This window comes from Culex pipiens, chromosome 2 (genome assembly GCF_016801865.2).
Source record: "Culex pipiens pallens isolate TS chromosome 2, TS_CPP_V2, whole genome shotgun sequence".
NCBI lineage: Eukaryota > Metazoa > Arthropoda > Insecta > Diptera > Culicidae > Culex > Culex pipiens.
Window position 1 is genome coordinate 87,561,251 of NC_068938.1, and position 27,641 is coordinate 87,588,891.

Here is a 27,641-nt window from a genome sequence, read left to right on the forward strand (position 1 = left end):
TGCCACGTGGGTGGCAATGTCGTCAGGGGGTGGGCTGAGTTGGCAGCCATGCGGCAAACGATATGCCACCCTCCGACCCTTGGCCCTATAAATTGCCCCCACGTCTGAAAGGTGGGGATGGGAAAAAAGGGAAAAGTTTTAAAGAAAATCAAAAAGAAAATCGAGTTTTATGGAACAAATTCTACGCAATTTTAAAAATCGAAGTAAAGAAAAAGATTTGAACTTAAGACATTTAGACATTTATACATTTAGACAAAACAAGTCAATCTGCCAAAATTTAATCGTGGCATCCAACTATTTTACCATCACTGCACCAGCTTTCAAAGATTGAATAAATTCGCGAAAGGAAGGGAGCCATCAAGCCGCCATATTTTGGCCCACATTTGTCGCTACGGCAAGCAAGACCGGGAAGTTTGGGACAACCGAAGCAGAAAAAAAATCCTGGAATTTGATATCGTGAGAATTTGAGTTATGCGCCACCCCAGCAGATGTCTCTCTTTTGCTTCCCAAGAAAGGTTAAGGAGGAGGAATCATTCGAAAGGAAATCTAATTTAGCTGCTCGCTGATATTTTCAATTTCGGGTCTCCAGGGCGTGTGTCAATTCGCTATTTATTTCCACTCGGGGACCCCCCAAAAATACATTTTGCAACTGCTCGACCAACCGGAAGCTCCGGTCCCAGTCCGGTCGCCCAGCGGAAGCACGTGTTTGGAGTTGGGAATCAACCCAGCACCACCTTCCCCTCATTGGTCAGCAACTTTTGCGGGGGATGAACGACGGCGATTGAAAGTTTTTCCCCGGAGCGTCGTGCCCAGAATGAGTAAGCCCAACTCGGCATTAGCTATTCTGTGACGTTTGGGGCACCCAAATTGACATGTTTGCCAGTTGGTGACCGCACGCCGAACATGGAGTTGACGCGATGTCAGTCAAACTGCCGCCGCCACGGAGTCGGATCTGGCTGGGACGGTGGCTTGTTTTTGATGGACTTGCTGCTGTATGAACTTAATCAGTGCTAGGCTCTGTGAAAATGACCCTGGAATGCATTATTTAGTGCTCAACGACTGGGACGTGCCGGAGTCGTACGTGACCGCAACTATAGTCAAGGTTTGGATGTAAGTGAACGGTGAAGTGAAGTTTGGGTGGAAGGTTGATGTTTATTTTTTGTTGAGTTTTTGTGCCCACATTTTTACTTATTACATGTAAAAACACTCTTGTTTGATGAAATTCTTACATTAATTTGCTAGTATTTTTTTACAAGCTGTTGCCAATTCAAGAAAAAATATGAATTGAGTTTGCATTAGACGAAACCTCGCACTTTATTTTGATTGCAGCTCATAGCCCAGTAAATCATTACACAATTTGACATTTTTGAAGTGAATGTCAGTAAACGCTTCAGTTTCGTCAATGTTTTGTAGATTTGGGCTCCCTGAATACGGAAAATTAACTTCTACACTCACAAAAGCCATTTTTGTGTATATGGAATCAGCCGGGACCCGCGGTGTAGAGGTAAACGTGGTTGCCTCTCACCCAGTCGGCTTGGGTTTAATCCCAGATGGTCCCAGTGGCATTTTTCTAAACGAGATTTGTCTGACCACGCCTTCCGTCGGACGGGAAAGTAAATGTTGTCCCCGGTCTTACCTAGAGGGTTAGGTCGTTAGCTCAGTCCAGGTGTAGGCGTCGTCTCCCTGGGTCCTGCCTCGGTGGAGTCGCTGGTAGGCAGTTGGACTAACAATCCAAAGGTCGTCAGTTCGAATCCCGGGGTGGATAGAAGTTTAGTTGTAAAAAGAGGTTTGCAATTGCCTCAAAAATCAAGCCATCGGACACCTAGTTTAGAGTAGAGTAGAGCGAATAATAAATCGAAAAAATGATAGCAAAATTTTTTTCAACTTAATGTTTCGATGTAAAATACAATTTGCAATCAAAAATTACTTTAGTGAAATTTTGATAAAGTGCACCGTTTTTAATTTATAGCTATTGAAAGGTAACTTTTTATTATATTATATATTCGCAGTTTTCATTTTTTTAATTAGTGCGTATGTTTGCCCACTATTGAAAAAATATGTTTGAAAAGCTTAGAAAATTTTCTTTATTTTGCCTTCCTCACTAAGGTAAGGCTATAACAATGCTCTAAAAATGAACTTTGTATTAAAAGCTCGAAGACCCACCTTCATGTATACATATCGACTCAGAATCGAAAACTGAACAAATGTATGTGTGTGTGTATGTGTGTGTGTATGTGTGTGTGTGTATGTGTGTGTGAATGTATGTATGTGACCAAAATTTTAACAGAGTTTTCTCAGCACTGGTTGAACCGATTTTGATCAAACCAGTTGCAATTGACTTGGTATAGGGTCTCATACATCGCTATTGCATTGTTTGGAGTTTCGATAACAAGTTCAAAAGTTATGTATAAAAATGTGTTTTCACATATAACCGGATCACATTTATATGCATGTAAGCGATGTCCGGATCCATCATCCGACCCATCGTTGGTTAGGTAATCGAAAACCCTTTCCAACGAGTCCAAAACATTGAAGATCAGGCAACCCTGTCTCGATTTATGATCACTTAAGTTATATCTGTGTACTTATTTTTCTGGATTAATTTTATAAGTAAAATAGCTGAAATATGTGTCCAAACCACTCATATTACCCATTGTTGATAAAAAGTGAGGAAGACATCAATCACATAAGTGGTTTAAGTTTTTTTTTATATCTAATGGTCCAATTTTCAATGTTAAAATTTGAATGATTCGTGAAATTTTTCGATCTCTTCGAAAAAATTTTTTTTTTAATTACAGATACAGATTTTTTAATTTTCATACATCATTTTTGTATGGACAGCTGCCAAATTTGTATGGAAAATAAAATGGATAAACTAATGATGCAGAATGGCTTCTTTGATAATAAAATACAAAATGAAATCGATTAACCGAAATCTCTGGGAATTGCTCACCTTATGAATTTTATCAGAACTAGTTTTAATTTCATTTAAATTCATAAAAAATAGACTGATTCGGCGATGCTTTCAATTTCGTTGTAGTTAGAGAAAATGAGAAAAATATGTCAATAATAATAATTGACAGGTAAAAAAATCAACATTCATTTTAACGTTGTTAAAAACAGCTAAAGGTAATTTACAATCTTATGCGATGTATGATGAAACCAAATTGATATTTATAATAATTTTCAGTGCTCTGAACAACAGTGCTGAGTTTTCAAATTCATTAGTTCGTTGCAAATATTTTCAAAGTTCATGTCGCTTCAAAATGGGTTCAAAAAAATCAAGGGGCAAATACTTTTTTTAAACAAAAACTTCATATTTTAAATGGAAAAAGAAGTCTTATCAAGTAAAAACAACTTTTTTGTATTTTTAGCGATTATAGTCATATTTTTCATGTTTGGATTCGTTTGAAAATATTTAGAATTTTTAACAAATTCCGATGTTCAGTGCTGCAAAATGTTTTTTTTTTGTGAAAATAAGAATTACATACATATTTTGGAAACAAATGGTTGCATAACAGTATAATGCATTTAAAAAAAACTTTTTTAATTTAAATATTGAAACTTTAACATTTAAATATTTAAATATTTTTTTTGGCCGCAACGAAGGACATAAAATTTACAATATATTTGCAACGGCCTTATTTTAGTTAAAACTATTTTGTGGATTGTGTTTTTGGATTTCTTTTTAATTTTTTTTATGTCATAGCTAAATTATCACAACTTTCAAAAAAATGTGTTTAAAGCCACCAAGAGCTTTTAAGCCAAAAAATGTGTGTAATTTAGGCGAAATAACACTGGAATTGGCTGAAACCATGAATCTATTAAACTTTTAAAAAATAATTAACTAATCAATAACGAAACTCCAGGCAACTTATCATGTAGATATATCAAAAAAAGTGTCCACGTGGTTTGTGGTTGGTCCCTAATGGAAATTTAATTAAAAACATTTCTAACCGTCATCAGGGGTGACATTGGGTCTAGGGGGTTCGATCGGGTCACACAAATTTTAACATTTTTGTATTACCCAATTCTTCCCCAGACCCAATGTCACCACCAAGGGTCCTGATTGCTCAAAATCAACCACTCCATTCGCGAGCACAAATAACAGGCGACGCGATACTGCCCTGATGAATTCCTACCATTTGTCACTCTATCATCATTCGCTCCCGAACACTCTCTTTTCTACTCTCCTTCTCTCTCTGATCGGCTCAGTCTCCGAACGGCTCCGGCAGGCCGATCGTCTCCGATTACTCTTAACTGAAAACATTTTTTCTCTGATGCGCTGCGTTATACTCATGGATTTGGGTTGCCTAAAATCAATGTTATCAATTAAATTGTGCATTTATTTTGATTTCATAACATTATAGACACCATTCAAAGAAACATCCACCAAGAAAAAATCAAATTGATTGCAAACTGAGGGCGTGAAGACAAGACTGCCGCGCTGGCATTTTGTGAGAGTGGCTCTTCGCTGAGCATGGTAGTGTGTGAGTGTCGTCGAGCGACGGAGTAGGCAAATATTTTCACGATGTATTTGTTCGCTGAGTGAACAGTTCGGGCCACTCGCTGGCTGCTTGCGATACTCATTCGCTCATGAATGCTAGCAGGTTGGAATAGGCGACGAATGGATAGGCGATGAGTGAGTAGTTTCTGTTCATTGAACCGAAAATCAGGACCCTTGGTCACCACGGATGACGGAACTTGAAAACGATGCAGATAATTAAAAACAGAAGGTAAAGGACTTTTCGATGGAAAAATAAATTATGCTTTGTAAAATGATCTTTTAATTTTGTTTTGTCTAGATTATCGACATTTCTAAAAACTACGATTTAAAAAAAACATTTGAGCAATTCTCTACCAAAACCGGGCATGAATTTTATTTGTATTTTTTTATTTGGCTCAAACTTTGTGGGGGTCTTTTCTATGACCAAATAAGCTATTGCGTGTCATTATTTCACCCATACAAGTCTCCATACAATTTTGGCAGCTGTCCATATAAAAATGGTACGTAAATATTTGAATAACTGTAACTTTTGAATGAATTTTCTGATCTGATTTCTGTCTTCGGCAGGTGGTGAGGACTATTGAGAAAAAAATAGGTACTCGGAAAAAAAATTGCCGATTTTTTAATTATTATTTTTTTCACTTAAACTAAATTTCCCAAAATACGTATTTTTTTTATTTTCGAGATTTTTTTATATGTTGTAGGGGACAAAAATCCGCAACTTTTGAGCCATAGAGAAACATGGTCAAAAAATCTGCCGCCGAGTTATGAATTTTTGAAAAATAGTGATTTTTGGAAAAAATCGAAGTTTCATGCAAAAACAAGTTTGACATTTTTTTTAATACAAAATTGAATTTGCAATCGAAAAATACTTCACAGATGTTTTGATAAATGGCTCCGTTTTCAAGATATAGCCACCATAAGATTGATATTAGCAAAATATTTGCAGTTTTTCAATTTTTAAAAATAGTGACCATTTCTAAAAATATTTTTTTTTGAGAAGTTCAGAAAATTTGCTATAAAATTGTCTAAGAGACATCAAAGATTGGACCTCGGGTTGTTGAGATAGAGCCGCTTTAAGAAAAAGAAACACGAAAATGGAAGTTTTCTTAATATCACCAAAACAACCCACCATTTTCTAATGACCATATCTCAGCAGCTAATGGTCCGATTTTCAATGTTAATACATGAAAAATTCGTGAAATTTTCCGATCTTTTCGAAAAAAATATTTTGAAAATTTTTAAATCAGGACTAACATTTTAAAAGTGTTTAACATTGAATATTACGCCCTTTTAAAATGCTGGTCACCGTTCACTTATTTTGATTTTTTTTAAATCAAGACTAACATTTTAAAAGGGTAAAACATTGAGAAAAAAAATTGAAAAAAATAAAAAAAAAAACAAAAAAAAATGGTCGAAATCGGCCGATTTCGTAGAGAGTTGCTCATTTACGAAATGGTATAGAAGCACTATATTGACATTTATTTTTTGACAAATTGATTTTTTGAAGACTGCTTAAGCTTCTGCGGGAAAAAAACAGTTATATAGTTGGAAAATTCTTGAGTCTGGAAGACCAGATTTCAAAGCAGTAGTTGACTTGGTTGATATTAATTTAGCTAATTGAATAGCCAAATGAACATACAACACTTTTAACAATATTTTATTTCCAATTTTCAAGTTATTTCGAGATCATACTAAAATAAGTTGCGTCCTTTCTGTTTTAAATATATATAACTTAAATCTAGAGAACTAAAAATATGTAGTACCCGTACTTGCATTTCGCGTGTTTTTACATCCAACCATAAGCTTTATAAAATTAAATAAAGTATTTGACAACCAATTACCGACTAATGTAAATTTTCCCCTTTTAACAATGACCAGAACAACAAAAAAAATCTCATGAATAAACATTACACACCACATATTACAACCCGCAAAATTCAATCAAGCACACGTTTTCGAAACCATTTTTGTTCAACAATAAAGTGCATTTATTATTTCGTGAACCACCCCCATCAAAATTGGACACTTTTCCCCCGATTGCCAGCTGTTTTCACCTGCTCACCTGGAGACACAGGACACTGTCGGGGTCGATCCCGGCCAAATTTCTAATTTTAACCCTGCTCCGTTCCTTCCCCTCTCAATCCTGCACAGCAAAAAATCCAATGGTAAAATTGCATGCAAAAGCATGCACATCACCTTCGTCAAAATAAACATTTAATATTACACACTGCACGTACAATTTTTGCAACACACAAAAAAAAGTTGCAACCGACGGGATTCAAACCCAGCACCAATAGTAAGGACTGGCGCCTTAGCCCATTCGGCCATCAGACCGATGTAAATTTGTAAGGATAAACGCATATATGAGCTTGACATTTTGGTCAAGTAGGTTTCCCATACTGATGGGCTACATATTTCAGAGTGTAAAATAACATAAAATTGCATATTATAATGCAATATTTATTTTACACCCAGGTCTGTTACACGCAGCTGGATTACTACTTTTTTAGCTGTGTGGTGTCAAAATTAGGGACAGCTCCCCAAATTCTACCTGCCGCTTGATAGTGTGTGTGGGCAGCTGCTGGTGCGCGATAATGGGGCAGACCCCTTCGATCCCCAGCCCCGTCATGAAGTCGGACCTTTTAATAACTGGAGGACAACGTTCAGCAGAAAAGGAAACCGAGGACATCGCGCCTGGGAGCATCTGGTCCTGGCCGAATGGCTGTTTATTTGATCAACATCAATTTGGGAGGGGCTGAGAACCAATGATGGTCCAATTTCACATTTACAGCGGCCTCGGTCCTCGAAAGCGGGGATGAGATAGGTGCCTGGCGCGGTAGCAATCGTGGCCGGTCGCTTCCGGTTGAACGGTCCTTGGAGTTGGTGGGGGGTGGGAGGTGAGCTCCAATTTCCGGCGCGATTCTCTATCACACTGTCAAATCTGGTTCCGGGCGGTGGGCGTGAGTTGACTGGGTTTAGAATGTTTGGAGGTTTGGAAAATTTGGGAGCGCCACATGGTTCACCAAACATAATTTTTCTGACCGAAAATTTTCATAGTTTTTTTTTCAAATCTCTGTGGAATCTAGTTAACGGTGCACATCAACCAGAGCTTTTGCACCAAGATTTTTGTTACAGATATTTTAGTATTTTCAAAGCTACGGGAACTATCGATATAATTTTTTATTCATCCCCTAAGCGATTACAATAAAATTTGCCTATTTTTACAATCAGATTGTTGCAGGATTGGGCCCGTAAGTTTGTCAATTTTGGAATAAGAAGACAACAACTTCCTTGGTTGCTGTGCACCCTTAAATAAAGATTTTTTTAAAGGTATAAAACGTCCGGGAAATCGAAAAAAATAATGTTTCGGTTGAAAATGATGTTTCAATTCAATTGATGTTTAAAAATGATAACGTGCTTTGAATCCCCTAATATTTTCATTAAAAAAAAGTTGTTTACAAATTTCTTTTCTTGTGGTTGTTCAATCCAACGAATTAAAAAACTTAAATTTGCTGAAAATCGTAGAAAAAATGCCAAATTTGGTCTAAAGGAGGTCGGCGTTTTGAAAACATTCCGACTTATCACTCAGAAAATTGAATTTCTGCAATCCCTGCAAAATAGCAGCAATGATGTTTGCGTCATTGACAATGAAATTTCTGAAACTATCAGTTTGATTTTCAGTGTTAAAAAAATCTTTTTTTTACATTTTTTAAATAGCTTAATTAACTTAAAAAAAGAGTGAAAAAAATCATAACAGTTTTTTTTAACACTGAAAATCGAAATAAAAGTTTCCAAGATGATTGAGGACGAATTGGGACACTAAGAAAAACTCATTAGTGAACGACCTTAGCAAAATCAACGATTTAAATGCAAAAATGTTGGAAATTTTTTCAGCGCTTCGAAAATGTTTGTTTTTTTGCATGAAATTTGTTTAAAATGCTACACGACTTAGGGACCATCCATAAACCACGTGGACACTTCAGGGGGGGGGGGTATGGTGATTGTCCACGATCCATACAAAAAAGATTTTTTTTTGTATGGACAATTGTCCACGAAGGGGGGGTAACAGATTCCCAAAAAAGTGTCCACGTGGTTTATGGATGGTCCCTTACTTTTCTTCAAAAAAAAAAAATGCATCGAAATAAAAGTTTATGCAATTCGTTGCAAAAAGAGGATTTTTTCAGCACGAGTCGTACATTTATCCAACGAAGTTCACCGAAATTATAAGTTAAATGTTCATGTATTTTGTCAATAAATCGTTTAGTCAAAAAAATGTTGAAAATTATTACTTTTCGAAACAAGTGCTGAAAAGTTCAACTCTTCAAGAAAAGTTGAACTTTTCAGCATTTATTTTAAGAAGTCTTGCTAATCGATTCTGTTATTTTTGGTACAGAAAAGTAGGCTATTTCGTGATTCAAGAATGGCAGGATAAGTAAGAAGTTTTACGATGTAATTGCAAATAGTAGTTTATGCAACAAGTTGCAAAAAGAGGATTTTTTCAGCACGAGTCGTACATTTATCCAACGAGGTTCACCGAGTTGGATAAATACGAAGAGTGCTGAAAAAATCAAGTTTTGCAACGAGTTCCATACAACATTTTTTGCAATTCCAAAAAACACACACTGAGTGAAATTTTATGTCAAATTTTCATGTATTTTGTCAATTAATCGTTTAAATCAAAAAAATGTTGAAAAGTGTTACTTTTCGAAACAAGTGCTGAAAGTTCAACTTTTCAGCACCGATTCGAGTGCTGAAAAGTAGAACTTTTCAGCATTTATTTTGAAGAGTGTTGCTATTCGATTCTGTTATTTTTGGTACAGAAAAGTAGGCTATTTCGTGATTCAAGAAGGGCAGAATAAGTTGGTAGTTTCACGACGGAATTGCAAAAAGTACATTTAAGCACTCGTAACTTGAATTGAAAAGTTATGCATTTCGATACTTTTTTGGAGTTTGAATCTCATTTTGACGGTAAATACAATTGGAACGGGGGAAACACTGAACAAATCCAAAACAAAGGGTGTTTTCCGGAATTGCAAAATAATGTTGCATATACTAATGTAAAAATTCAATAAAGGAGCTTTAAGACAATGGCAAACAAACAAACACACAAACTAGACAAGTTACAAACCGAAAACGCTTCGCATACTGTTTTTTTTGTAATCATATTTTATAAATTGGATAAAAAGCAGGATTATTAGGCATATTACGATAATTTTGTGACGTTTTATTTGTTAAAGAGGTACGAAAGTAAGCATACCTGTTAAATTACAATACTTCTCAACATATTATTTGAAATTAAAAATTAATCATAATAATTGTCAAGAAATTTATAGTAAAATTGTTATATTAATTCATTTAAACTATTTAGGTATAACTGCTGAAATTATGGATCAACAATTTTTTAAAGTCAGTTTAAATTAAAAAATGTTTTCAGTCAAATAATGTATTATCAGTAAAATAATAAATCAAATTTAGATTTACCTATTCACCTTAGACAAAAAAAATTTTATTCATTACCATTCACTTTTATTTGCAAGTCTTATTGTTACCAAAAATATTCCTTGAAGATTTTACATTTTATCATTTTGAAGTGAAAATGTTTGTTTGCTTGCAAACTCGTTTGCCAAACTCTCCAACTGTTAGTAAACAAACTTTTCCGCAAACAATATGGCGGAGCAGTCAAACTGTCAAACGCCAAAGACGTCTTGTCTAGTTTTTTTGTCATAGTCTAATGCCTCCTTAAGGCTATTTGTTAGATGTTTTCGTAAAAAAAAATAACTTTTTTAGCATTTTAAACATAAGGCCGTTGCAAATATTTTTCAAAGTTTATGTCGCCAACCATTGAAATTTTGATTCGATAAAATTAACTGAAAAATTAATCGACTTGAAAAATCAGGGCTGTGGAGTCGGAGTCGGAGTCGGTGGAGTCGGGTCTTTTTGGGGACCTGGAGTCGGAGTCGGAGTCGGAGTCGTCAAAACTCGAACAGCTGGAGTCGGAGTCGAAGCCGGAGTCGGCTAAATTTTATGAGCTGGAGTCGGAGTCGGAGTCGGAGCCGAAGATTTCTGATAACCCGGAGTCGGAGTCGGAGCCGGAGTTATCTTAGATTCAAGAAAAAATATGTTTTTTTATTGTTCAGTATTTCCTATATAACAGCTTAATTTACAAAACAACTTATATTTTGAATTTTTATTGTGATTGAAAAGCTCTAATTGGGTTATTACACTATAATCACTAACCTCTTACCCATGTATGTAGTATCATAATTCAAAAATTAATAAAAAAAATATTGGTTATGTAGTCAGACTACAATTATGTACCCTTTCAATTCAAATTTGACCAAATTTCATCCAGTTATTTCTGAAAAAAGTACACACAAAGTCATCTTTTACCCCGATAGCGAATGTCTTAGAGGTTTTAAGTTAAATCATTTTTTAGGAAAAAATTACGAGGTACATAAAAAGATTATAAATAGTAATCACTGTTTTTGCAGATCGAAAAAGAGCCACTGACAGTTTAACTTTTGTAATAAATAATCAACGATAATAACAATCTATTACTTGAAACTCAACATGCGCATTATAACTGTTTATAACTGAGTACAAGAAATCAAAGTGTTGCATTTAAAATAATTGAAACTTGCAACAAATTTGAAATAATCATTGATTGTTGATGTTGATGTTGATTTTAGGTAAACTATTTTGATATCGTTGCAAATTATCGTTGAACAAATCTCAAATTTTCCCATACTGTATGTCTCACGCCAATATGACGGAAAGTGATAATCATTGCAAATCAACGTACCTTAAAAAAATGAAATATTTGTGACCTAGAAAATATTTTACTTGTGGATATTTGTTTTTTATTATATTTTAAGTTTTTTCATATATTTTGATGGAGGCGAAAGATCATCGATAAAGCTTCGTTTTAGATGAAGATTCACGATGTATCGTGCACCTCCTTTTTAAAGTATATAAAATTTTAAAATTAAAATAAATTAAAAATTCCAGATTAGAATATTTTCCATGTCACAGATATTTGAAAAGGACATCTTAAGCGTCCTTTCCACGAAGAAATTGTTTAGATACATTGATTTGCAATAATAATCTCCTTCAGCCATGGCGTGATGTCTATGTACCTCTTAAAAAAAACTAAAAAAAGTTTCGTTTAAAATTGTCATTTAAAAAACAAGGTGCCTGTCACTGTGCTTCTTAGAAATGTCAGCCTGAAAGTGAGCAAATTGAATTTTAATGTTCAATAGATCATTAAGTCCAGGTTTCTTTTATCGATTCATTCAAAAATATCAATTTAATATTTAAATTTATTAGCTTTGAAAAAAATATTTTCAAATTTGAGGTTATGCAAATAAAACCAAATTTACTTACAAAACTGTTCTTCTCAAAATGCCTCTAAAACTGAAGATATTTTTTGATTTCTGTTTCCATAACGTATAAAACTTGTAACCTAGAAACTTTTTTTCCGTTTATTTGCTTTACTTTACTTTTACTTTACTTATTTTTCTTGACAAAAACATGACGCTTAGAGAGTATTTAAATAATCCTATTTATCAATGTTTTAAAAATAATTAACCAAGAATAGTTAACTAACTTTAGAAACATTTAAAATATGTGGAGTCGGAGTCGGAGCCAACCATTTGTTGAAAGCCGGAGTCGGAGTCGGAGTCGGAGTCGGCTAGAGTTGGTAAGCCGGAGTCGGAGTCGGAGTCGGAGCCAACCATTTGTTCAAAGCCGGAGCCGGAGTCGGAGTCGGAGTCAGCTAATCTGAGAAAGCCGGAGTCGGAGTCGGAGTCGTTTGAAATATGACCCGACTCCGCAGCCCTGTGAAAAATATTGAATTACAAAAAAATATATATTGTGGCGTTCCCAACACATCAATGTTTTGCAATAACAAAATCTGCAACATTTATGAGGCAGTTTTTGTAGATAATGCTCGGTTTGTTCTAGAGGTCGTATCGAGGTGCTCCGAGGTTTGTTTGTCTCTACATGAGATGAACTCATGCCAAATATGAGCCCTCACGACAAACGGAAGTGAAGTAAAACGGGCATTGAAGTTTGAGGTCCAAAAAACATGAAAAATCATTTAAAAAAATATTTCCACCTTTTCATCATTTAGTCAAGTTTGTTCAAAAATGCAGCAATCCCAATTTTTACAAGAATTGAGAGAAAAGCGTGAAAAACCTCAAATTTTCAAATCGAATAATTTCTCCCCACTCAACCTCACTCAACCTAGTTTTCTTTTCTGACCACCAGTGTTCAGTGTGGGCGGTCGGTCAACCTGGATAAAAACCACTCGTCAGGAAAATCGGTGTCCGGTGGTCGTCCGATGCCCTCTCCAAGTAGGGCTGGGGACGATTTTGGAAAATTAATTTTCGTCCGATTTTCTATTTGCCGGCCTCGATTTCGCCAAATCAGTGTGGCTTTACCCCCCGAATGACACCAAAAAAGGAATGACTATGGGATGTGGTTGGTGGAAATTGGGGAAAAATCAAAATGGCGAGCAAGCGGAAAGAGGACTTGGGGCAGGAAATCAACAAAAATAACGACGTGGAAAACGAAGAAAAAATGTCACGTGGGTGGAGGGCGTATTCGAGAATAGCTTGGGGTTTTTATTATCTAACTACAAGTTGGTTTTGTTTTGAGAGATGCGCGGCAAATGACTGAAATTAATTTCTTTTTTGGGTTTCTTGCTGTGAATTGCGGGTGATTGGAACACAGATCAGAGTCGAAGTTGGACCGACGAGGGTGAGAATTTGGTCAATATTTGATTGCGTTGGATGTGGGATGGCTTTATTAAAACGATGAAGATGATTCGAAACGCTGTTAGACAGGGAACATTTACATTAGGAGGCAATTATTTTGAATTGCTTCCCTATGTTTTGGAATATTGAAATCGATTTGAGCTGACGGTTCTGCACCAACATTTTCTCGACATTACCTCAAATTGGGAGCTCGCCTTATTGCTCATCAGGAAATATCATGGTAACGAACCTGAACTTTTCCTGATTTTCGCGCATATTTCAAAGGCAAAACCGCTCATTACTCCGCTAATACACAGTCTCTCAAGTGCACCAACCACTTCCGCTCACTTTGCAACTTCCAAAGCGCAACGGAAAGCGAAAGTTTCGCCTCGGCCGTAATTCCATCACGTACGCAGCTGATTGCCTTGTTATCCACCCCCCAAAAGCAGCAGCAATCCGGCAATCCTTAATCCGTCCCTTGAAACTGCTCGCCCGGGATTTTGCCGTCCTCTCTTCCGGTGAGCGATTGGTCCACCGAGGGGTCCAGTTCGAACAAACGAAACACAACGAGGAGAGCTGTATCGAATTGAGTTACGGAGCTCGTGTTGTGCAACAAAAAAAGCTTTGACCAGAAAAAAAGACGAAAATTACCGCCACCAGGAAGACGCTGGGAAAACCCGGAAGTGGTCACGAACGGGAAGCGAAAAACAACTCGGGTCCCGGGATGAGTTTGTTTTGGGAAGGAAGGGCAAAAAATAAGGACTAGATAAAGAAAAATGGAGGATTTTCTTGCTTAGGGTCTGATTTAATTGTGGTTTGTTAAGGATACAGCGGTGGAGAGAGCGGGGGAAGGGTTCGTAATGGGTTTGAGCACGCCCTGCGGGTTATAAATGAGGCCAAGTTTAAGTCCTTTGGCAGAATTATGGCCCGACAAGTAAGGGTTAACGACATCGAAAATGGTCATCTGGATTCGAGCAAGCAGTTGTTTTCTGAGTCATTCCGCAACTCTCATGAAATCGGATAGGAATGCCCCAATCTCTTTACGATTTTCATGAATCTTTTTCCTAAAGGGTAATTTTGGTCCCTGGTCACAAATCCGAGGCCTGATTTTTGATCTTTCGTGATGGAGAGGTGGTACAGTAGGGGTAATATTAAAATCGATTTTCCAGCACAGCACTTTTTCAGAACCTTTTGGGGTCCTAAACAACTTCTTAAAGTTTGGGACCGATTGGTTTAGTCCTCACATTGCGCAAAGCGATTTAATTTTCCATATAAATTTGTATGGGGAAAACCATTTTTTTGAATTATGATATTTATCAAATCCACGTTTCATGCTATATCAAAACCGGACTCATGTTCGGATGCTCTGAAATGTCCTCTACAACTTTCCCGAAGAGAGTATGGTGCTAGCTTGCCCCTAAAAAAAGATACAGCGTGTTCAAAACTCGTCTAAAACGTGTTTTTTGCTCGAAAATCACGTTTTAGACGAGTTTTGAGGACGCTATATCTTCTTTCAGGAGCAAGCTAGCACCATACTCTCTTCGGCAAAGTTGTAGAGCACATTCCAGAGCATCCGAATATGAGTCCGGTTTTGATATAGCATGAAACGTGGATTTGATAAATATCAAAATCCAAAAAAATGGTTTTCTCCATACAAATTTATATGGAAAATTGATTCGCTTTGCGCAAAGTGAGGACTAAACCAATCGGTCCCAAACTTTGGGGAGTTGTTTAGGACCCCAAAAGGAACTGAGAAAGTGCTGTGCTCACTAAATTTGGACAACTTTATTTTTTTCCATACAACCATATTACACCCTAGTGGAACAGCCCTTCCTATTTTCAAACATTTTAAATAAAACATGTCTTCAAAAATTTAAACACAAATAACAAATGACAAATGATGGTAATATTCAACAGGAAATGGTGCCAGATTTTGTGTCAAAAAAGTGTAATATCACATCAGGAATGCACAGCGATCCAGATCGCAAAATTAAGTGGAAAATGGATTTTCCGAAAAATTGTGATGTTTTGGAGCTTTGGTGTCTTCACAAGAGTTGTTGCAAATAGAAAGGGACAACTTTTGGTTTGGTTGAAAATTAGAGTGGTTTACGATTAGGGAGATTTTGGAAATCTAATTTTACAGGAATATTTTTGGTATTTTTTTGTCGTCTAGAAAGTTGTTGGGCTTGCCAGTTCAAGCAACTTTGTTCAAGACACCAACATTTTATCTCGTAATCTACGCCTTCTATGACCAATTTTATAGAAAACATCTGAGCAAACCTTCAAAAATCTGTTTTTTGAACGTGGCATTTCAGGGTAAAGTTTTAGAGAAAAGTAATATTGGGAGGACTTTTAGAGCTCTAAAAAACGAACATTTTTATTTTTTGACATGTCAATTTGGACTTAAGGGTCAAAAGCTACAGCCATTTAAAGGTAAAAAGGATGCAAATTTAAAACTTAAATATCTCGAAAAGGCGCAAGCCAATTTTTAAGCACTAGTATGCATTTTAAAGAAGAGATCTAGTACTACAAACGCTGAAAAAATCTCAGACGTGTTTTTCTTTAAACTCGAGATATCTTCATTTGAAAAAGTCTATTTTTCAAGGGAAAACCATATGGGACCACCCTAACGAAATTCGAAAATAGTTTAAATATATGTTTTTCCATGTAATTTTACCCACTGAATCTGAATTTGGCCTCAAAATTGAACCAAAGTGTCGAAAAATCGAATTTTTGGTCATATTTTGGGTTTCCTTGTAAAATTATCATATAAAACAAATCATGACAAAAAATTCGTTTTTTTGACACTATGGCAAGCCAAACAACTTTCTAGAAGCCAACAAAATTCCCAAAAATATTCCTGTAAAGTTAGATTTCCAACCAAACCAAAAGTTGCCCCTTTCTATTTACAACAACTCTTCTGAAGACACCAGACGTCACCATTTTTCATTTTTCTTCTGGACCACTGTGGAATGGGTGATTATCCATCAGTTCCATAAAATTGAGAAAATTCTTTAAAAGTGTACAGAAAAAAAAATTAATTTTATTGAATATTGAAATTTTGGTTGGATGAATATTACCTCTTTTTTGAGTAATTATACATAGAAAATGTACAAAAATGTGAACCTAATGAATATTCACCTATTCCTGATGTAATATTTCACATTTTTTTTACACAAAATCTGTCACCATTCCGTGATGAATATTACCATCTTTTTTTTTGTGTTTCCAAAATAAGCATCTTTTGCGTTAGAGCTGTGGATAGTGCACCAGCCGAGTATATAGATTTTGAAAAAAAAAAAATATTTTAGGGAAAAATCTGAAACTTTGTCAAACTAAATTTTGAAGAAATTTTTTTATTCTCAATGTGACCAATGTCTTGAAATTTATTGGTTCGCTTTGGATAAACAATGAAACATTTGTGTTACTTTTTTGCTGTTTTTTTTAAACATAAATATCCAGCCCGACATTTGAAAACATTCAAAAAGCGTTATCAGGTTTTTCAAAGGGTTACTGTTTATTGTGAAATTTAGGAAGAACATAAATTTATAAAAGTTTATGTTTTGACATTGAAAAGCAGACCAAAAGTTTTGTAGTTATATTCAAATTACAAACTTTTTTTAAATTATTTTTTTCACAGGCATCAGAAATTTTACAAAATGTTCATTCCTAACAGGAACAAAGATTTTCATCAGTTTTTGTTCACATTTTTAGCTTCACATGTTCACACCTTTTTTGGTAAAATTATAAAAAAAAAGAGATAATATTCAACCAATAAAATTTTTAACCTTTCAAAATTCAACTTTTTTTTGCTGTGTATTTGGGCAAAATTGAGAAAATCTTATTTTTTAAAAGTTTTGTTAATCTTTACACAGCCAACCAACAAAGGCCGTGTAAACAAAATTTAATAAGCAAACTTTAAAAAAAATTCTCAGCTTTTCAAAAATAAAGTTTTTTTATTCTTAAATAAGCAATTATTAACACTTTTGAATTGAAAAATTTCCGCCTTTTTCAAAAGTTATCATGAAAATTATTATACAGTCCAAACTCGGTTATCCGAAGCTTCGATTATCTAAAGTTCGATTATCCGAGAGTTTGTATGAGACTTAGAATAATCGAATAATGACAAAACATCGTATTATTTCATTTCCATTCTATTAACATCAAATTTGAATCTGCTATCCCATTTTGGTTAAATTTGAATGATGTTATGCCTATTAAGTTGAATGCTTTTTCCAATATTTAATCACCTCCAACTTGAACTTGAATTTCTTAATCACTTTAGAGTAGCTCAACAATCAAAAAACAAGACAAGCAAAAAATTGCCCAGCTTTTATTAATTAACCTTACCTGAGCAACTCTCTACAAAATCGGCCGATTTCGACCATTTTTATTTTTTGTATTTTTTTTATTTGACTTAAACTTTGTGGGGCCTTCCATATGCCCAAATAAGCTATTTTGCGTCATTGGTTCACCCATACAAGTCTCCATACAATTTTGGCTGCTGTCCATACAAAAATTGTATGTCAATATTCAAACAACTGTAACTTTTGAGTGAATTTTCTGATCAATTTGGTGTCTTCGGCAAAGTTGTAGGTATTGTTGAGGACTTTTGAGAAAAAAATAGGTACACGGAAAAAAATGGCAAATTTTTTAATCAACTTTTTTTTCACTAAAGCTCAATTCCCCAAAATACTTATTTTTTGATTTTCGAGATTTTTTTATATGTTTTAGGGTACAAAAATCCGCAACATTTGAGCCATAGAGAAACATGGTCAAAAAAACTGCCGCCGAGTTATGATTTTTTGAAATTTTTTTTTTTGAAAAATCGAAGTTTTATGCAAAAACAAATTTGACATTATTTTTTAATGCAAAATTGAATTTGCAAACGAAAAGTACTTCACAGATTTTTTATAAAGGGCTCCGCTTTCAAGATATAGCCACCGAAAGTTCGATTTCAGCGAAATATTTACAGTTTTTCGATTTAAAAAAAGTGACCATGAGTGACCATTTCTAAATATATTTTTTTTGAAAAGTTCAGAAAATTTGCTATAAAATTGTCTAAGAGACATTGAAGATTGGACCTCGGGTTGCTGATATAGAGCCGCTTTGCGAAAAAAAAAACACGAAAATTGAAGTTTTCTAAATCTCACCAAAACAACCCACCATTTTCTAATGACGATATCTCAGCAACTAATGGTCCGATTTTTAATGTTAACGAATGAAATAATTGTGAAATTTTCCGATCTTTTTGAAAAAAAAAAATTTTTAAATCAAGACTAACATTTGAAAAGGGCCATATATTGAATGTTACGCTCATTTAAAATGCTAGTCTTGATTTAAAAAAAAAATCAAAATATTTTTTTCGAAAAGATCAGAAACATTCACAAATGTCATTAGAAAATGGTGGGTTGCTTTGGTGAGATTTAGGAAACTTTAATTTTCGTGTTTCTTTTTCTTAAAGCGGCTCTATCTCAGCAACCTGAGGTCCAATCTTCAATGTCTTTTAGACAATTTTATAGCAAATTTTCTGAACTATTCATAAAATATTTTAAGAAATGGTCACTCATGTTCACTATTTTTAAATATCGAAAAACTGCAAATATTTCGCTAAAATCAAACTTTTGGTGGCTATATCTTGAAAACGGAGCCCTTTATCAAAAAATCTGTGAAGTACTTTTCGATTGCAAATTCAATTTTGCATAGAAAAATAATGTCAAATTTGTTTTTGCATGCAACTTCGATTTTTTTCCAAAAATCACTATTTTTTCAAAAATTCATAACTCGGCGGCAGATTTTTTGACCATGTTTCTCTATGGCTTAAAAGTTGCGGGGTTTTGTCCCCTAAAACATATCAAAAAATCTCGAAAATCAAAAAATACATATTTTGCGAAATTAAGTTTTAGTGAAAAAAAATGATTAAAAAATTTGCAATTTTGTTTCCGTGTACCTATTTTTTTCTCAAAAGTCCTCAACAATACCTACAACTTTGCCGAAGACACCAAATTGATCAGAAAATTCACTCAAAAGTTACAGTTGTTTGAATATTTAAATACCATTTTTGTATGGACAGCAGCCAAAATTGTATGGAGACTTGTATGGGTGAACCAATGACGCAATATAGCTAATTTGGTTATAGCAAAGGCCTCCACAAAGTTTGAGCCAAATCAAAAAACATAAATTAAATCCATTTCCGGTTTTGGTAGAGAATTGCTCACCTACAATTTTACTGAAGACACCAAATCAAACCAAAAAATCGAAAAAGATATAGATTTTTGAATTTTCACATACAGTCCATGCCATGTCCATCCGAAGCCTCGATTTTCCGAAGGTTCACGAACAAAAAAAATCGAGTTCTGCGACCACATTTCAGTCACATTTGAATGGTTGAATAAATTACATAACAAAAAATCATTTTTCCAATATTTCTTCACCGCCATTTTGGCCGCCATCTTGGATTTAAAAATTCTTAATCAGGGATTAATATTAGGGACCTACATAATTAATTTTTTTAAGCTGTTGATTTTATTTTTGTAAAAGATGATTTTTTTTTTGCTAAAATGAATACTTAAACCAAGAGAATAACTCGTATGTCTTCCTTTATTCAAGTATTTGCAAATAACCGTAAAAGTTTGTCTGCCCCAATTACAACGTTTATCACTTTCGACCCACTTCAAGTGAAGATTTGTTTCCGGCTTCACGTGCACTATAAATAAGCCCTAGCAGTGGTCTAGTGGAATCAGTTCCAGAAAAACGTGAACGCAGCAACATGAAGTACATTGTAGTATGTCTTGCCACTTTGGCAGTACTAGCTTTGGAAGTTTGCTCCAACGAAGTAGAAGTAGCTGGTGACGATCTGCCGCAAACCGACCAGCTGAAGTAAGTTTCATTGCAAGGTTTTGAGAACTCTACACCATAGTAAATCTCCTTCCAGGTTGGCGAGCTTTTCGTCGAGAGTTGCTGAAGCTGTGAATCCGGCAACGAGTGGCAAGCGTTCCGCAGATAACAACGTGTACGAATCATGCGCAGACACTCCTCCAATATCTGGATATTATTGGTTCCGTGGGCCAGGTGGACGCTATTACCGAGCGTATTGCCAGCACAACGAATAAACGACTGTCACTTACAGTTTGGTAGGTAATAACGTTTTTTGATCGAAGCTGTAGTTATTTTAACTGTTTCATCAAACTTTTTTCAGAAACTACTTGAACGGGATCTACGGACTGGGTAAAGAAAAACGAGACATCTGGTGGGGAACCTTTGGCAATCTAAGTGTGCAAAAAACTTTTTCGTTAAAAGAGGTTTAAATGATGGTGCGCTATTAATTCTAACAACAAGTTTCCAGAAAATTAATAATAAAAACCTGGATCTTAGAAAACAAACCCACTAATTAACGCTGAAATCATTTGATGAGTTTTTTTCCAGAAATATCCAGAACTTTGCTGTTATAATCATAAGTAACAGGAATCGAAAACAACTCTTTAAAATTTATGATATTTTCCGACATCCGATTAACTTCATTGACGCCAATAAGCGCTTTAAAAACCTTTTTGGCATCCAAATCATGGTGAAATCAAGTCACTTATCGTGTGCACCTGGATTATCGCTGCTGAACAGATCAGCTGTACAGATTTACAACTGTTTCAACACTGGTATTGAAATCAGTGATGATTGCGGAATTCCCCCCTCCCTGCTGTCGCCGTGGGTGTCAAAGATTGGATTTTGACGTCACCGTTTTATTGTGCTGCTTATCGGAGCGGTCACCAGGTTCGACGCAATGGTCAGAGTTATTAAAGGTCGAACGCGTTCCGTTTCTAGAACATAACGTTCAAGAGGCTCATACGAATCGTGTTGTAACAAAGAACCGACAGACAGGAATGGGTGAATTTTATGTGATTTTTTTGGTGCTATTTGGAAGTGTCTTCCTCGTGATTAATGCTCAAAATCCATGCGTTGGAGTTCCGGACGGAACGTTCGTGAACGATTTTACGGCTTGCGATGGGTTCTTTACGTGCGTCCGGGAAATGCCAGTGCCGGGAACCTGTCCAATTGGGTTCAACTTTAATGAACCGGAGCAGAAGTGTGACCATCCGTGGAATGTGATTTGTTTGATCTGTGAAGAGGACACGACCGGGGCTGGATTTGTCCGGGTTCCCATCGAAGACGAGTGCAGGATGTACACACTTTGCATCAACAGCCGGGGATTCCTGCAGGAATGTGGCGATGGACAGATGTTTGATCCCGTGGGACGGCAGTGTGATTTGGAGGCCAATGTGGCCTGTGAAGATAGAAAATGTCCAAACAACCTCAACCCAAATGTGCCCACCTTTGTGCCGGACCGGACGGATTGCTCCCGGTACGTGATCTGCATGAACCGGGAACCGATTGCCGAGGAGCAGTGCTCCGGAGATTTGCTGTTCAACCCGGCAACGAGCCAGTGTGATTTCCCAGAAAATGTCGAGTGTGAAGAAATTCCTCCCCCATCGCAGCTGGAATGTCCCCCGACGGGACTGCACTTCATCCCGATCGCGGACACCTGCACCGATTTTGCCATCTGTCTCGACGGTCAACGCGTCGGCGAAAGCACCTGTGCCGATGGACTCATCTTCGACATCATCACCTCGGACTGCCAGATTCCCTCGGACGACACGCAGTGTCTTGCCCCGCCCGCGTAAAACATCATAATTTTAAGCTGTTAATTTATATCTCAAAAATAAAACATTACTGCTAGCAAATCTTCTCAACCACGTACCCCGAATTCCCCCCATTAATTCCAAGTGTCCCGAATTCCTCCCGGGGTGTGACCCCGGGTGTGCCAAATTATGCACGAAACTTTAACATCCATAAACCAACTCCCCACCCTAACCCCCTCAGATTTCAGCCAGATTCCGAAATTAACCCAGCGGAAAAGCGTCCGTTTGTTTGGGGGGGCCCTTAACGGGCAACCGCTCCAAATGTAAATATCCACCCACGCCCATTAACACGCCAGGGATGGTTCTCGAAATGCAAATCTCGGCGGCCTTTTTTCCGGGATCCACTTTTCCAAAATCGTAATTAATTCGCGCCTTCTTCCGTGTGTTTTTCCGCACGGGATTCTTGGGCGGGATAAGCTTGCTGACACCATCCTCGAAAGAAGCGGCGCGGTAGAAACAGGGTTTTTGGACTGTAAATTTTAAGACAAATAACCCAAGTCACGTGGTGGGTTGGAGGGCAGGAGTAGGGTTTATTTTTGGTTTTTAAAAGATATTTCACTTCATTTTATGAAACCTTTCTTACGCTATTTTACTATTGAAAAATAAATAAAATTTGGTTCATTCATGTGAAATTTTATTCTTGTTTTTCACAAAATTATGCAAATTTATTATTGACTTTCATACACGTTTAGAATTTGGTGTTTGGTTTATAAAAAATACTGTTTTACTATCTAGTATTTTGATTACCCACGGGGGTAAATATATACATGAGCAGTTCTCTACGAAACCGATTTTTTTTTAATTTTAATTTTTGTATTTTTTTTATCCGGCTGAAACTTTTTTGGTGCCTTCGGTATGCCCAAAGAAGCCATTTTGCAACATTAGTTTGTCCATATAATTTTCCATACAAATTTGGCAGCTGTCCATACAAAAATGATACATGAAAATTCAAAAATCTGTATCTTTTGAAGGAATTTTTTGATCGATTTTGTGTCTTCCGTAAAACTGTAGGTATGGATAAGGACTACACTGAAAAAAAATTATACGCGGTAAAATTTTTTTTGGTGAGTTTTAATTTCACTTTTTGTCTCTAAAAATTGAGTTGCAAAAAAACACTGTTTTTATTTTTATTTTTTTATATGTTTTAGGGGACATAAAATGCCAACTTTTCAGACAATTCCAGGTCGTGCAAAAAATCTTTTACCGAGTTATGAATTTTCGAATCAACACTATTTTTTTCTAAAAATCGAAATATTGGTCGCAAACATTTTTCAACTTCATTTTTCGATGTAAAATCAAATTTGTAATCAAAAAGTACAATAATGAAATTTTTATAAAGTGCACCGTTTTCAAGTTATAGCCAGTTTTAGGTAACTTTTTTGAAAATAGTCGCAGTTTTCCATTTTTTTTAAATAGTGCACATGTTTGCCCACTTTTGAAAAAATATCCTTGAAAAGCTGAGAAAATTCTCTATATTTTGCTTTTTTGAACTTTGTTGATACGACCTTTATTTGCTGAGATATTGCCATGAAAAGGTTTAGAAAGCAGGAAAATTGATGTTCTGTAAGTCTCACCCAAACAACCCACCATTTTCTAACGTCGATATCTCAGCAACTAATGGTCCGATTTTCAATGTTGAAATATAAAACATTCGTGAAATTTTCCGATCTTTTCGAAAACAATACTTTTAAAATTTTCAAATCAAGACTAACATTTCAAAAAGCCCAAACATTCAATATTGCGCCTTTTTGAAATGTTAGTCTTGATTAAAAAAAACAGCAAATAAAGGTCGTATCAACAAAGTTCAAAAAGGCAAAATTTAGAGAATTTTCTCAGCTTTTCAAAAATATTTTTTTCAAAAGTGGGCAAACATGTGCACTATTTAAAAAAAAATGGAAAACTGCGACTATTTTCAAAAAGTTACCTAAAAATGGCTTTAACTTGAAAACGGTGCACTTTATGAAAATTTCACTACTGTACTTTTTGATTGCAAATTTGATTTTACATCGAAAAACTAACTTAATCCACCTAAGTGGTTGGTGCCTTCCTCACTCTTTACCAACTATTGGTGATTCGTCGGGTTTGGACACATTTTTTTTGTAGTTTTTATTATTCAAAAATCAAAAATCAAAATATTCACTCTACAGCATTGCCTTGGCGTTCTCAATTGCGAGATTCCTACTCGAAACTAAGTGTCCGAAGGCATGATTGTTGAGGCAATTGCAAACCTCTTTTTACACCTTAGCTTTCATCCACCCCGGGATTCAAACTGACGACCTTTGGATTGTTGGTCCATCTGCCTACCAGCGACTCCACCGGGAAAGGACCCAGGGAGACGACTCCTACACCTGGACTGACCTAACGACCTAACCTTTTTTTTAGGTAAGTCCGGAGCCAACATTTACTTCCCGTCCGACGGAAGGCGTGATCAGACAAATCTCGTCACAATATTTGCCACCGGGACCTTCTGGGATCGAACCCAGGCCGACTGGGTGAGAGGCAATCACGCTTACCCCTACACCACGGTCCCGGCAATTATTATTATTATTATTATTACTATTATTATTATTAGTGTCCACCAATCCACCAAAAAAAAGTACATAAATATCACTTAAGTGGTCATAACTCGGGACAGGATTGCCAGATCTTTGATGTTTTGGGCTTTTTAAAAAGGTCTTGCGATTACCTAGCTAACGATGGGTTAGATGATGGATACGGATTTCGTTTTAATACATTTCAGTGAGATCCGGCCTCAAAAAAGTACGTAAATATCACTTAAGTAGTCATAACTCTAGGCAGGGTTGCCAGATTATCAATGTTTTAGGCTCGTTGGAAAGGTCTTTTGACTACCTAACCAACGATGGGTCGGATGATGGATCCGGGCATCGTTTGCATACATTTAATCGAGATCCGGCTTCAAAAAATTATATAAATATCACTTAAGTGGTCATAACTGGAGACAGGGTTGCCAGATCTTCAAAGTTGTGGACTCGTTGAAAAGGTCTCTTGATTACCTAATCAACGATGGGTTGGATGATCGATGCGGATTTCGTTTTTATACATTTCAGTGAGCTCCGGCCTCAAAAAAGTACATAAATATTACTTAAGTGGTCATAATTCGAGACAGGGTTGCCAGATCTTCAAAGTTGTGGACTCGTTGAAAAGTTCTCTTGATTACCTAACCAACGATGGGTTGGGTGATGGATCCGGACATCGTTTGCATACATTTAATTGAGATCCGGCTTCAAAAAAGTACATAAATATCACTTAAGTGGTCATAACTCGAGACAGGGTTGTCGGATCTTCAATGTTGTGGACTCGTTGGAAAGGTCTCTTGATTACCTAAACAACGATAGGTCAGATGATGGTTTTGGACATCGTTTACATGCATATAAATGAGATCCGGATATAAGTGAAAACACATTTTTATACATAACTTTCGAACTAGTTATCGAAACTTCAAACAATTCAATAGCGATGTATGGGACCCTATACCAAGTTGATTTTAACTGGTTTGGTCAAAATCGGTTTAGCCAGTGCTGAGAAAACTCAGTGTGAATTTTGGTCACATACATACACACACACACACACATACATACACACACACAGACATTTGTTCAGTTTTCGATTCTGAGTCGATATGTATAAATGAAGGTGGGTCTTCGAGCTTTTAATAAAAAGTTCATTTTTAGAGCAGGATTATAGCCTTAACTCAGTGAGGAAGGCAAAATGAAGTTAAAACATTGTTGCGACCAATATTTCGATTTTTTTAAAATTGTATTCATTCGAAAATTTATAACTCGGTCAAAGATTTTTTGCACAACCTGGAAATGTCTGAAAAGTTGGCATTTTATGTCCCCTAAAACATATAAAAAAAAAATAAAAATAAAAACAGTGTTTTTTGCAACTCAATTTTTAGTGACAAAAAGTGAAATTAAAACTCACCAAAAAAAATTTTACCATGTATAATTTTTTTTCAGTGTAGTCCTTATCCATACCTACAACTTTGCGGAAGACACCAAATCGATCAAAAAATTCCTTCAAAAGATACAGATTTTTTAATTTTCATATATCATTTTTGTATGGACAGCTGCCAAATTTGTTTGGAAAATTATATGGACAAACTAATTATGCAAAATGGCTTCTTTGGGCAAACCAAAGGCACCACAAAAGTTTCAGCCGGATTAAAAAATACAAAAAAAAAATCGAATGACCGAAATCTCAGATAATTGCTCATAACAAACGCGTTTTGTTTGGCTGACCATTATGTGCATTGGCCCGAAGTTTGGTTGAAGTTGGTTGCTGAAGTCCCGAGTTATAATTACAAATGTTTACGGTAGTCTAACTTGTACGTGCATCAAACGCGATCTGACTTGAAATCCCTTTGGCCAGTTGTCGCACTTACATCAATTTCCAGTAGTGACAAGACAAGATTGAAACTACTTTCATATGAAAAGTAACAGAAATGCACGGAGCTTTTTTTGTTTTCATTGGATATCTCAGGATTGAAATCAAATTTTGGGGATCTGTGAAGGTCAAAAGATGAGGCATTGTGAGCTGCACAAAATGGCGTTCTTAACTCAGTTTGGTCTAAAATGCAACGGCGGGAGCATTTTTACTAGGCTCCATAGTTCGTTATTTAGGAATGGAAAAAGAATGAAAAGTCAATATTGATTTTTATTTTGTTTGTAAATTAATTTGAAATTTAGCTGGAAAAACACAAACGTTCAAATCACAGTCAATCCAAGTAATGGTTTCCATTTCCAGCTCGTTACAGCTGCTAACCACCCCACATGTTTTTACGTGCATTTTCCTTCACGTAACCTGGCCGCCATCCTTGAACGTGTCCAACTTGTTCTGCGCTGGTGCCAGGATTTCTGCGGGGTAAAATCCTCCAACCCGGTGGTGTACATTACCGGGCCACAACAGTGAGACAAAAAGGCAGAAATTTTCATTTAGCGTTATGAAATACGTCCCCCACCATTCGTCGTCCCTCTTTACACAATATGAATGTTTGATTATGTTTAGAGCTGTTGGTACCGGGCGGGAGAGCGTTTTTCAAAACCGTTTTTACTTTTTATTTTTTGTGCTGCCGCTGAGACCAGGGTCGTCACAAACTGCCAGTTCCAGTTTCGGGGGAAAAAAATGGCGACCGGGTGGTACTGCTGCAATTTGGGAAAACACCGTAATGAATATTGCAGTGGAAGCTCTTTAGGCTGGAGGGCTTTTGAATTACGGAGCTTTTGTAGGACGTACAACATTCAGCCAACCTCAGCGTGAAGAGTGTCCAGGGCAGAGAGGTCCTGAAGTGGAAATCGCTGGTACAATTGCGTTAATGGGTTCTTTGGTGGAAGGTAAATGGACCCGGGTTCGGTTGAACAAACATGGCTCCGAAAAAAAAACCAGCTCGAACAAGAGAGGAGTTCAGTAAAACAAGCAAAGTGAGGTGGTGAAACGAAGAATAAAAACAAATTATTTTGCAAGTGCACTGCTTGCACAAACGGATGAATAGTCGAGGGTGTGGGTCCATTCAGAGTTGGGAAATTAGGATTTGGCTGCGGAGAGAAAAGCTTCGGGAATCGATTCACTTATGGGTGAAAATTCAGTCGGAAGCTGGAATGAGCTTGGATGCAGTCAAGAGTGATTGAAAACAGCTTACGCCGGGTTTGAGTAAGTGTTTGC

At 36.2% G+C, this 27,641-nt stretch overlaps 2 protein-coding genes across 3 annotated transcripts in view; both read left to right on the forward strand.

The window, feature by feature from the left end:
• LOC120417373 (metallo-beta-lactamase domain-containing protein 1) overlaps positions 1-27,641 on the forward strand; it is a 285,379-nt gene that overhangs the window by 128,148 nt on the left and 129,590 nt on the right. The gene's annotated exons all lie outside the window — the stretch shown is intronic.
• On the forward strand, positions 19,989-21,998 carry LOC120417372 (probable chitinase 10). 2 transcript variants are annotated; one of them, XM_039579387.2, is made up of 3 exons: positions 19,989-20,145; positions 20,201-20,403; positions 20,465-21,998. In XM_039579387.2, the coding sequence occupies exon 3, from the start codon at positions 20,934-20,936 to the stop codon at positions 21,939-21,941; it is 1,008 nt and encodes a 335-aa protein (XP_039435321.1). In that variant the 5' UTR covers positions 19,989-20,145; positions 20,201-20,403; positions 20,465-20,933; the 3' UTR covers positions 21,942-21,998. The 2 variants fall into 2 exon arrangements, with proteins under 2 accessions (XP_039435321.1, XP_039435322.1); XM_039579388.2 differs by having other exon boundaries at positions 20,201-20,399.

Coding starts and splice junctions, on each gene's coding strand:
- LOC120417372 (XM_039579387.2), top strand. CDS start 20,934: ATGATTGCGGAATTCCCCCCTCCCTGCTGTCGCCGTGGGTGTCAAAGA.